The 13184-nt window shown below is 44.3% G+C and overlaps 1 protein-coding gene across 2 annotated transcripts in view; it reads left to right on the forward strand.

Moving 5' to 3' along the window:
- KDM4B (lysine demethylase 4B) overlaps positions 1 to 13184 on the forward strand; it is a 233457-nt gene that overhangs the window by 65639 nt on the left and 154634 nt on the right. For both annotated transcript variants that reach the window (XM_053703174.1, XM_053703173.1), the window contains one exon: positions 7031 to 7206. In XM_053703174.1, the coding sequence (XP_053559149.1) occupies positions 7031 to 7206 (176 nt within the window). The remainder of the gene's footprint in view (positions 1 to 7030; positions 7207 to 13184) is intronic.

The following is a 13184-nucleotide window of genomic DNA, read 5'->3' on the forward strand; positions in this document are numbered from 1 at the left end:
GTGGAATGGGGACTATACAGACTTGTCTCCGAAGATACAAGTAAATCAGAGGACCAGAGACTCACTCCGTTGGTGGCTGTCCCTGGACAATCTGTCTCAAGGGATGACGTTCCGCAGACCAGAGTGGGTCATTGTCACGACCGACGCCAGTCTGATGGGCTGGGGCGCGGTCTGGGGATCCCTGAAAGCTCAGGGTCTTTGGTCTCGGGAAGAATCTCTTCTACCGATAAATATTCTGGAACTGAGAGCGATATTCAATGCTCTCAAGGCCTGGCCTCGGCTAGCGAGGACCAAGTTCATACGGTTTCAATCAGACAACATGACAACTGTTGCGTACATCAACCATCAGGGGGGAACAAGGAGTTCCCTAGCGATGGAAGAAGTGACCAAAATCATTCTATGGGCGGAGTCTCACTCCTGCCACCTGTCCGCTATCCACATCCCAGGAGTGGAAAATTGGGAAGCGGATTTTCTGAGTCGTCAGACATTGCATCCGGGGGAGTGGGAACTCCATCCGGAAATCTTTGCCCAAGTCACTCACCTGTGGGGCGTTCCAGACATGGATCTGATGGCCTCTCGTCAGAACTTCAAAGTTCCTTGCTACGGGGCCAGATCCAGGGATCCCAAGGCGGCTCTAGTGGATGCACTAGTAGCACCTTGGACCTTCAAACTAGCTTATGTGTTCCCGCCATTTCCTCTCATCCCCAGGCTGGTAGCCAGGATCAATCAGGAGAGGGCGTCGGTGATCTTGATAGCTCCTGCGTGGCCACGCAGGACTTGGTATGCAGATCTGGTGAATATGTCATCGGCTCCACCTTGGAAGCTACCTTTGAGACGAGACCTTCTTGTTCAGGGTCCGTTCGAACATCCGAATCTGGTTTCACTCCAGCTGACTGCTTGGAGATTGAACGCTTGATTTTATCGAAGCGAGGATTCTCAGATTCTGTTATCGATACTCTTGTTCAGGCCAGAAAACCTGTAACTAGAAAGATTTACCACAAAATTTGGAAAAAATATATCTGTTGGTGTGAATCTAAAGGATTCCCTTGGGACAAGGTTAAGATTCCTAGGATTCTATCCTTCCTTCAAGAAGGATTGGAAAAAGGATTATCTGCAAGTTCCCTGAAGGGACAGATTTCTGCCTTGTCGGTATTACTTCACAAGAAGCTGGCAGCTGTGCCAGATGTTCAAGCCTTTGTTCAGGCTCTGGTTAGAATCAAGCCTGTTTACAAACCTTTGACTCCTCCTTGGAGTCTCAATTTAGTTCTTTCAGTTCTTCAGGGGGTTCCGTTTGAACCCTTACATTCCGTTGATATTAAGTTATTATCTTGGAAAGTTTTGTTTTTAGTTGCGATTTCTTCTGCTAGAAGAGTCTCAGAATTATCTGCTCTGCAGTGTTCTCCTCCTTATCTGGTGTTCCATGCAGATAAGGTGGTTTTACGTACTAAACCTGGTTTTCTTCCAAAAGTTGTTTCTAACAAAAACATTAACCAGGAGATTATCGTACCTTCTCTGTGTCCAAAACCAGTTTCAAAGAAGGAACGTTTGTTGCACAATTTGGATGTTGTTCGCGCTCTAAAATTCTATTTAGATGCTACAAAGGATTTTAGACAAACATCTTCCTTGTTTGTTGTTTATTCAGGTAAAAGGAGAGGTCAAAAAGCAACTTCTACCTCTCTCTCTTTTTGGATTAAAAGCATCATCAGATTGGCTTACGAGACTGCCGGACGGCAGCCTCCCGAAAGAATCACAGCTCATTCCACTAGGGCTGTGGCTTCCACATGGGCCTTCAAGAACGAGGCTTCTGTTGATCAGATATGTAGGGCAGCGACTTGGTCTTCACTGCACACTTTTACCAAATTTTACAAGTTTGATACTTTTGCTTCTTCTGAGGCTGTTTTTGGGAGAAAGGTTTTGCAAGCCGTGGTGCCTTCCATTTAGGTGACCTGATTTGCTCCCTCCCTTCATCCGTGTCCTAAAGCTTTGGTATTGGTTCCCACAAGTAAGGATGACGCCGTGGACCGGACACACCTATGTTGGAGAAAACAGAATTTATGTTTACCTGATAAATTACTTTCTCCAACGGTGTGTCCGGTCCACGGCCCGCCCTGGTTTTTTTAATCAGGTCTGATAATTTATTTTCTTTAACTACAGTCACCACGGTACCATATGGTTTCTCCTATGCAAATATTCCTCCTTAACGTCGGTCGAATGACTGGGGTAGGCGGAGCCTAGGAGGGATCATGTGACCAGCTTTGCTGGGCTCTTTGCCATTTCCTGTTGGGGAAGAGAATATCCCACAAGTAAGGATGACGCCGTGGACCGGACACACCGTTGGAGAAAGAAATTTATCAGGTAAACATAAATTCTGTTTTTTGTCCTTCTGTGGGTATAACCTGAGCTATGGAGGACTCTGACATGTTAGAAGGTACTCCTTCTGTACTAAATCATACCTATTTATATTGTGAGGAGGCCGTGGTTTTCCCGCCCACTCAATTATGTTCCACATGCCTTACCACCGTTATAAAGTCTAAGGGAGACAAGCCTGCTAAGGCTCTTAGTCCCTCTGAGCCATCTACCTCTCAGGACTGGGCGTCCCGTGAGATTACTACTCTTGCTACAGTATCCACTTCACATGCAGTTCCCCGTAGTACATCTAATCCTCCATCCAGAGGGGGCCTTCTTCCTGTGGACTTTGCTGCGCAGTTACAAATGGCGGTGTCTGCAGCCCTGACCCGGAGTCATCTAAATATTTATCGGATTTAGCTATTATGTCCCAGTTATCTAATGATTAGTTAACCTCTGTAGCTTTAGATTTAAAATTGAGCACTTGAGTTTTTTAGAGGTTCCAGAGGCCGCCCTGCCTGAAGAACCTATGATACCTAAATTAGACAGAGTTTATGAAGACAGGAAATTTCCTTTGATTTTTCCTGTTCCGGTTAAGATGGCGAACATTATTCAGAACGAATGGGAAAAAATTGGTTCTTTTCCCCCTCGTCTGCTTTTAAAAAGTTGTTCCCGGTCGTGGACTCACAACTGGATTTGTGGGGCTCCATTCCTAAGGTGGATGGTGCTATCTCTACGCTTGCTAAATGTACTACTATATACCTCTTGAGGATAGTTTTTTCTTCAGAGAGCCGATGGATAAGAAAATGGAAACCTTTCTGAGAAAGATGCTTCAACATACAGGATTTTTGTTTCAACCGGCGGCTGTGGTTGCTGGAGCGGCTACCTACTGGTGCGACTCTTTGTCGGAATTCATTGAGGTGGAGTCTTCCCTTGAGGATATTCAAGACAGAATTAAAGCTCTGAGAATTGCTAATTCTTTAATCTGTGATGCGAACTTGCAAATTATTCGCCTAAATGCAAAGGCCTCTGGCTTTACGGTCCTAGCCCGCCGGGCGCTCTAGTTGAAGTCTTGGTCTGCAGATATGACTCCTTTCTCTTCCCTTCAAGGGAAAGATTTTATTTGGTCCAGGCCTGAACTCCATTATTTCTACGGTTACTGGAGGCAAGGGTGCCTTCCTACACAAGATAAGAACAACAAGTCTAAGGGATGACAATCTTCTAATTTTTGTTCTGACAAATTCCAACGACAACAATCCTCCTCCAAGCCTGATCAACCCAAGAGTGCTTGGAAGCCAGCTCAGTCCTATAATAAATCCAAGCAGAATAAGAAGCCTGCCGAAAACAAATCGGCATGAAGGGGCAGCCCCCGATCCGGGATCAGATTGTGTAGGGGGCAGTCTGTCTCTTTTTTCAGACGCATGGTTCAAGGACGTACAGGATCTGTGGGTCCTGGAGGTGGTATCTCAGGGTTACAAGATAGGCTTCAAATCTCATCCGCCAAGGGGCAGATTCCTTCTCTCGAATCTGTCTACCAGACCAGAAAAGAGGGATGCATTTCTAGGGTGTGTTCGGGATCTATCCTCAGGAGTTGTTGTCCCGGTGCCTATTGAAAAAAGAGGTTTGGGGTTTTATTCAAACCTTTTTGTTGTCCCAAAGAAGGAGGGAACTTTCTGCCCTATTCTGGACCTAAAGTGCTTAAACAAATTTCATAGTGTCCCTTCCTTCAAGATGGAGACAATAAGGTCCATCCTTCCTTTAATTCAGGAAGGCCAGTTTATGACCACTATAGATCTGAAGGACGCTTACCTTCATGTTCCAATCCCCAGGGAACACTTTCAGTTCCTGAGGTTTGCATTCCTGGAACAGCACTTCATTTCTCTTCGTTTGGCCTAGCTACTGCTCCAAGAATCTTTACAATGGTTCTGGGGGCTCTTCTAGCCATTGCCAGAACTCAGGGTATTGCAGTAGCCCCATAGTACCATCTTTTAGTCTTGCAGAAGAATTCTCTGAGTCCCTTCTCAGTCTTCTTCGATCACATGGATGGAAGATAAACTTTGAGAAGATTTCTCTTATCCCAAGTTACCAGGGTGGAATTCCTGGGTACTATAATAGACTCCATATCTATGAGGATTTTTCTAACAGACTTGAGACATTGCAAGCTAACTTCGGCATGTCTTGCCCTCCGGACCTCCTTGAGTCCCTCTGTGGCTCAGTGTATGGAGGTGATTGGTCTCATGGTGTCCTGCATGAAAATCATTACTTTTGCCAGGTTCCGTCTCAGACCTTTACAACTGTGCATGCAGAAGCAGTGGAATGGCGATCATTCAGATCTGTCTCATTAGATTGTATTAGACAGCTGGTCGAGAGAATCGCTTTCTTGGTGGCTCTGTCCAGATCATCTGTCCCGAGGGACATGCTTCTTAAGACCATCCTAGGAGATTGTGCTTACGGATGCAAGCCTATCTGGATGGGGAGCTGTTTAGGGTGCCAGGAAGGGACAGGGGTTGTGGACTCAGGAGGAGTCCTCCCTCCCGATCAATATTTTGGAACTACGGGCAATTTTCAAGGCCTTGAAGGCTTGGCCACTTCTGGGTTCGTCCCAGTTTATCAGATTCCAATCAGACAATATAACCTCAGTGGCTTACATCAACCATCAGGGGGGAACGAGAAGTTCCTTGACAATGAAGGAAGTATCTCAGATTCTGGAGTGGGCGGAGGCCCACAGCTATACAGATAAGGTAGTTTTACGTACCAAACCTGTCAGCGATCCACATTCCGGGTGTGGACAACTGGGAGGCGGATTTTCTCAGCATGCAATCCTTCCATCCAGGGGAATGGTCTTTCCATTTCAAGGTGTTTGCAGAGATATGCAGCCAGTGGGGGATGCCGGAGATAGATCTCATGGCGTCCCATATCAATACCAAGCTACCCAGGTACGGGGGATGCCCAGGCAGATCTAATAGATGCACTAGCAGCGCCCTGGAGGTTCAAACTCGTATATCTTTTTCCTCCATTACCGCTTCTTCCTCGAGTGGTGGCCCGCATCAAGCAGGAGCAGGTATCAGTAATCCTGATTGCTCCATGCCGCGAAGGACGTGGTTCGCGGATCTAGTGGGTATGTCCTCATCTCCTCCGTGGAAGTTACCTTGTCGCAGAGACCTGCTGATACAAGGTCCATTTGAGGCTAACTGCGTGGAGATTGAACGCTTAGTCTTAGTCAAGAGAGGTTTCTCTGAGTGTCATTGATACTCCTTATTCAAGCTCGTAAACCAGTTACTCAGCTTATCTACCACAAGGTGTGGAGGACCTACTTATTCTGGTGTGAAGAGCCTTTTTTTTTTCCTGGCACAGAGTTAAGGTTGCCAGGATCTTATCTTTTCTCCAGGATGGGCTGGAGAAGGGCCTTTCTGCTAGTTCCCTGAGGGGACAGATTTCGTCCCTGTTGGTTTTATTGCACAAGAGACTGGCTGAGCTTCCAGACGTACAGTCCTTTGTTATGGCTCTGATTAGGATCAGACCTTTGTTTAGATCTGGGGCTCCACCTTGGAGCCTAAATCTTGTTCTTCGGGTTTTGCAACAGGTTCCGTTTGAGCCTCTGCATTCCTTTGACATTAAGTTCTCTTTTTATTGGCTATTGCCTCTGCGTGCAGAGTTTCTGAGATCTCTGCTTTGCAATGTGAGCCTCCATATCTGATTTTTCATGCAGATAAGGCAGTTTTACATACTAAATTAGGTTTTCTTCCTAAGGTTGTGTCAGATTGCGACATCAATCAAGAGATTGTGGTACCAACTATATGTCCTAATCCTCCTTCATCGAAGGAACGCTTCACAATTTGGATGTGGTTCACGCCTTGAAGTTCTACCTTCAGGCTACTAATATCTTTTTGGTTAAGGAGTGTCATCCGCTTAGCTTACGAGACAGCGGGACTTCGTCCTCCTGAGAGGATAACTGCTTATTCCACTAGAGCAGTGGCTTCCTCTTGGGCCTTTAAAAACGAGGCCTCTATGGATCAGATTTGTAAGGCGGCTACCTGGTCCTCCTTAAATAAATTTTCTAAATTTTACAAGTTTGATGTTTTTGCTTCGGCTGAAGCAGCTTTCGGGAGAAAAGTTTTACAGGCTGTGGTGCCCTCAGAATAGGGTCCGCCTTTTCCTTTTTGTTCCCTCCTGTTATTCATTCAGTGTCCTCTGGAGCTTGGGTATAGTTTTCTCAACAGTAAGGAATGAAGCTGTGGGCTGTCCCTATCTTAGGAAGGAAAACATACTTTATGCTTACCAGATAAATTTCTTTCCTTCTGGATAGGGAGAGTCCACGGCCCCCGCACGTCCCCTATTTATTTTCTTCTGGCACCATTTTTACCCTAATGTTTCTCCTACTTTTCCTTGTTCCCTTGGCAGAATGACTAGGGTATTGAGGAAGTGGGAGTGATATTTAAGCCTTTGGCTGGGGTGTCTTTGCCTCCTCCTGGTGGCCAGGTGTTGTATTTCCCAACAGTAAGGAATGAAGCTGTGGACTCTCCCTATACGGAAGGAAAGGAATTTATCTGGTAAATTTTTTTAAGCCCAATATGTTCATGTCCCTGCATTGCAGGTGCACAGTTTTGTAGAACAGCATTAGAGAGATCTTTAAAAAAAGACATCTTTATAGTTATTTACTACAGTATTTCATGTTTCTATCTAGGTGATTCCCCCTAAGGAGTGGCGACCTCGAAAGACATATGATGATCTTGATGACATGATGATTCCAGCTCCCATTCAGCAGGTAGTGACTGGTCAGTCTGGCCTCTTCACCCAATACAACATCCAGAAGAAAGCTATGACTGTGGGAGAATACCGGAGACTGGCAAACAGTGACAAGTAAGAATGCGTGGGGCAGTAATTCAGTGGAAGTTCTACTGCTGGGTATGGGGCAGCAAACAGGTTTTCAAAAGGGATGTAATGTTAAACGACCATTAAATACAGTAGAATTGCATAATCCACAAACCTACAATAAAAAGACAATGCAATAACACATTCGGAATTTCAGATGAGTGACAAATTTCAGTTACTTTAATTTTCCCTGTCCCAGTTTTATGTGACAGCTATCAGAAAATCACAAATATATATATATTGCACATAAAAAGACATTTTGATTATGAAAGTAAATTGGATTTAAAAAAAATCGTTAAAAGTTTAATTTTGTGTTTTCTAAATGTGTTGTTTAATGGCTAAAATGTACTCCTATTTATTTTGGGCAAATACCCTAATGGCCATAAAATATGAAATTGTTTTTAATAAGAACTGAAAATGCACCCTATTCATTTTCCGTGCCACTGGTATGTTTGTAAACAGTGTAAGAAAAAACATGTATTTGTTAGCTTTATGTCTCAAAATATCATACAAAACTCAGAATCTATAGGCAAATGTGAGTAAAATGATGCATTAGAGAAAATTCTAGTGCAATGATAAGCAATTGCCACCTGGTTATATTTGTAAACTTCAATACAAAATAAATGGTAGTGAATACGATTAATTTTTAGTTCACACAAGAACTAATTCAGTTCTTAAGTGCTGGAGACATTAAATATCCGATCATGTCAGTCATTATATTTATACTTTTCGAGAACAGTTAGTTTATTTAAAAAAAAGAAAAATGTATACATGCAATAAGATCATATATAAATTTACTTTTTTTCTTGGTATCCTTTCTTAAAGAAAAGTAGGCTCAGGAGTGTGCACGTCTTGAATACGGTGTCTGCAGTGTTTGTAACAATATTATGCATTACTCCAAAAACTACTGCGATATAGTGCTTATGACATGCATGTGCATGTTCCTGAGCATGAAACGGGTAGGGCAAAATCATATTACTTATCATCCTTTTCAGTTTCATTACCCTTTATACACTTGGATAAGTTGTTTAGTTGGAGTCTCCTGTAAGCCTTTGTAAAAGAGCTATTGCAAATAAATAAATGTAAAAGGATAGCTTCTCATTGTTGGAGTGTGCACACTTTCTGAGGCACCAGCTTTTACTAAGCATGGGCAAGAGTTCACAGCTCATATATGTTTATGTGATAAAGGGAACAGGGAAATTAAAGGAAACTTATAAATTTATCAGAAGATAATCTATTGTTTTTCTGTAATTGTTATTTAATTGTCTTTTTATTATGCATTTTTGTTTATACAGTTCAACTGTTGTTAATGGTCTTTAAAGTTCTTTTTGTGAGTTGAGTTTTCTTTCCCAAGAGTGACTTCTTGGGAGAGTTCATCTGTAGTATGTGCAAACACAATTATATACACACTCCTGATCACGTTCCCCAGGGGAGGTAGCTTGTGCTCTCATTATACTGATTTCTTTCATGTAATTGGCAAGAGTCCATGAGCTAGTGACGTATGGGATATACAATCCTAACAGGAGGGGCAAAGTTTCCCAAACCTCAAAATGCCTATAAATACACCCCTCACCACACCCACAATTCAGTTTTACAAACTTTGCCTCCTATGGAGGTGGTGAAGTAAGTTTGTGCTTAGATTTCTATGTTGATATGCGCTTCTCAGCATTTTGAAGCCCGGTTCCTCTCAGAGTACAATCAGAGGGATGTGAAGGGAGTATCACCTATTGAATGCAATGGTTTTCCTCACAGGAGATCTATTTCATAGGTTCTCTGTTATCGGTCGTAGAGATTTATCTCCTACCTCCCTTTTCAGATCGACGAAATACTCTCATATTCCATTACCTCTACTGATAACCGTTTCAGTACTAGTTTGGCTATCTGCTATATATGGATGGGTGTCTTTTGGTAAGTATGTTTTCATTACTTAAGACACCTCAGCTATTGTTTGGCACTTTATGCATTTATTATAAAGTTCTAAATATATGTATTGTACTTATATTTGCCATGAGCCAGGTTTATGTATTTCCTTTTGCAGACTGTCAGTTTCATATTTGGGGAAAAATATTTTTAGGAAATATTTTTCTTACCTGGGGTTTAGTCTTTTTTTCAAATTGACTGCTTTTTTCTTTCAAATTCGTGGGCAAAATTAGGCCCGCGAGGGGGCAAAATGCCAAAGTTTATTGCGTCATTCTTGGCAGCTAGGAATACCCCCTTAGAGCATGTGCCTGCTACTGCTACATGAAAATTTTCAGTTTTTTGTAGCTAAATTATTAATCCTTAGACACTAAACAGCACACTTCATGGTTTAAGCAGCTGGCATTTGCAGAGCTGTACCACAACACCTACCCTAGCTGAGCATTTTCATCCATTGAAAACCTACTTTCTTTTATAAGGTGGTGAGAGTCCACACTTAATAACTCCTGGCTTTTAACTCCTTGCCATTAGGAGGAGGCAAAGGTTCCCAAAATGTCAAAAGCACTTAATGCCTCCCATGTCTTTTGGTGTGCCAGTCTTACCTTTGCCTCCACAGGAGGAAGTTTCTTCTTTGAGGGGGTCCTCAGACTGATTTGAGGCCCATTTTCCCCATCTGAACACTGTAACTGATAGACGGAGGGGAGATTGGAATATGGGGCAGTGACACAATCACTCCCAGTGAGGAGTTAGTCTCAAGCCAGCCAAAGGTGTTGCAAGGTCCGGTCCCTAAGCTTTCTCCTGTTGGTGTGTAGATATACTCCACATTTAAATCCTCTGCTGTGACATACACAGCACTGGATTGGCTCTCTACTTGAACCAGCTTTTCTGCAGCTGACTAAGTACAGTAGAGTGGGTGCATCTCAAGGTAAGTGTGCACTCACTTAGCCCACAGGCTATGATCAGGTACACCATTCAGGGTATACATCATAGCCAGGGGACCTTATTGTATACATACACTACCACAGTAGCTCTATATTTGGCTTAGCTAACTACTTTTAGGACAAACACTTTCACTTTGTTGCTCTTCCATTTGGTCTAGCTACAGCTGCCATAGTTTTTTCCAAAATTTCAGCAGCTCTATTACAGTGATTACTCATTGTTTACTTCTGTTCCATCTGCTTCATTTGTAAGCTTGGTTCAATGCCTGTGCTGGCTGTCTTACTGCTTAGAAATGCACCTCTGCATTGTTTCAGAGTTCATGACTCCCATTTGGCTTGCACTGATTGTTCCGTGTAAATAGCGTTCCTATGGTGGGTGTTCCCAAATCACTCTCCAATGCTTACAACAAAGTAAGGAGTGAGTTGCAAGGAACGGAAACCAAGACCTCTGATTATATCTATTGGGTACTTGTAAAGCGCAAACTAATCACCCGTGAGGGTCTCAAGGCGCTATGGGAGGGGGGGAGAGGGGGGCTAAGGGAAGACGATTCAGTCGAAGAGCCAGTTGTTGGACGATGGCGGCGAGGGGGGCCATATAGATGTTGAAGAGGGTGGGGCTAAGAGAAGAGCCTTGGGGTACGCCGCAGCTGATTGCTGTGGGATTGGAGTAGAAGGGTGGGAGTCTGACTTTCTGGATTTTGCCGCTGAGTAAGGAGGTGATCCATTCCAGGGCCTTATTGCGGATGCCGGCATCGTGTAGGTGCGTGAGGAGGGTGCTGTGGTCTACAGTGTCGAATGCGGCTGAGAGGTCTAGAAGGATGAGGGCGGCAGTCTCTCCTTGGTCGAGCGGGGCACGGATGTTGTCTGTGGCGGTGAGGAGGGCGGTCTCGGTGCTGTGATTGCTCCTGAAACCGGATTGGGAGGGGTTCAAGATGTGGTTGGTCTCGATGTGGTCAACAAGTTGTGCGTTGATGGCCTTCTCGATTACTTTGGCTGGAAAGGGGAGTAGAGAGATGGGACAGTAGTTTTTAGGATCTATGGGGTCAGCTGTGGGTTTCTTCAGCAGGGGTTTCAGCTCTGCATGATTCCAGTCATCTGGGAAGGTACCAGTTTTGATGGAGCAGTTTATGGTGAGGCAGAGTTCGTGGGCGAGGGTAAAACCCGCTTTGTTAAATATATGGTGCGGGCATGGGTCGGAGGGTGCTCCGGAGTGGATAGATTTCATGATTCTGAGTGTGTCCTCCGTGATGAGGGGGATCCAGGTAGTCCGTAGACGGTGGCGGGTGGTGGGTTTGGGTAAGGTGTGGGTGGGTCGGCGGTGAGTGGTGAGTTCTGGAGCTCGAGGCTGTCGTAAATGTTGATGATCTTGCGGTGGAAGTAAGTAGCGATGTTGTCGCAGAGGTCCTGGGAGGGTGGGATGTCGTTAGTGTCACTGTTGGGTTTGGAGAATTCCTTGATGACTGTGAACAGCTCCTTGCTGTTGTGGGTTTTAGTGTGGATTCTGTCTAGGATAGCGGTTTTCTATGTGGTTTTTATGAGGTGGTGGTGGGTGGCGACGGCTTCTTTGTAGGCGGATTTGTCCGAGGGGGACTTGCTGGATCTCCATGTTCTCTCTAATCGTCTGCAGTGGCGTTTGGAGTCCTGGAGGGTGGGGGTGAACCAGCTGGCCTTGTTGGTGGGCTGGCGGCTGTACGGTTTCTTGAGGGGGGCGAGGGTATTTGCGCAGTCTGTGATCCAGCGATGTAGGTGGCGGGCGGAAGAGTTGGCGTCAGTGGAGGTCAGTGGGGGGGACTTGATCAGGGTGGAGTGCAGTTGTTCTTGGGTGATGTTGTTCCAGTTTCTGCGGGGCGGGTGGTGATGCTGGAGGTGTGTGGTGTATTTGTTGAAGGAGAAGTGTATACAGTGATGGTCAGTCCAGTGGAGAAAGTGCAGCTACACAGAACTCTTCTTCAGACTAGGCACCTCCAGGCAGGAAATGTGTAATGGTTCAGTGTAGCTGCAACTTCTTACACTAATTTAGAGGTCTTGCTTCCATTCCCTGCAATTCACTCCTTACTTTGTTCTGTCTATTTTTACCTTTAGCTGTATCTCATACAAACAAACTTTTGTTGTTTCTTCGCAAGCATAATTGGAAGAATTAATGTTCCAAAGAGTTCTCTTTCTTCTTAAACCAGGGTCTCTTTCCTAGGAGTTATCATCTATGAGACTTTCCTTAATGGATAAAAAAAATATTAAAGCTTCAGACATCTTTTATTGCGCTTCAATTCCTTTCCAATCCTACAGTAGCTGAGTGCATGAAAGTGTCAGGTCTTATAGCAGCATCAGACTCTATTTCTTTAAAAAAGGTTTCGCATGATACATCTTAAGCTCTGCATGATAATGCAATGGTGCAAGGACTATTGCCAACTTTCTCAAATAATCTTCTTGGATTTCAAAATGAGAGTCTCTCTGTCCTGGTGGATAAATCGCCAATTCATTTCTCTAGGGGTTTCCTTCAAACTCCCAACCTGGACAATAGTCATAGCAGATGCAAGTTGGGTGCAGTGTGGTGGTCATCCAGGAGGAAGGGCACAGGGAGTCTGGTCTCAGGGGACGAGGTTACCAATAAATATCCTAGAACTTAATCTTCAGGGCTCTTCATAGCTGGCATCTCCTGAAAGAAGATACTTATCTGTGTGTTCAGTCAGAGTCACAGCAGTGGCCTGTATCAATCATCAAAGGGGAACTTCCAGTTCCCTATCGATGGAAGTTTTTTTAGAATTTTGACTTGGGTATAGAACAATCTCTGTACAATTTCAGCAATTCATATTCCAGGTGTGGTCTCTTCATCTGGATGTCTTTAATCAGATTATAGATCAATGGGATCTACAAGAGGCAGACCTGATGATGGCTTCTCATTTCTTAAGGCAGAGTTTATAAATAAATAAAAATAGAGAAGAGCTCAACCTGGGAACGAACAATAGCATAATAGCGTGTTTTATGGCTAGTTACCACCCGAGAAGCAGCCTCTTTTTGCTCAACATGTGCCTTTCACAGAGAAGAACTTTCCTGTAGCATATCAGTCTGATCATGACTTAACAGTGCAGTTCAGGCATTCCCTCTCTGAACAAG

Source organism: Bombina bombina, chromosome 2 (genome assembly GCF_027579735.1).
Source record: "Bombina bombina isolate aBomBom1 chromosome 2, aBomBom1.pri, whole genome shotgun sequence".
NCBI classification, from domain to species: Eukaryota; Metazoa; Chordata; class Amphibia; order Anura; family Bombinatoridae; genus Bombina; species Bombina bombina.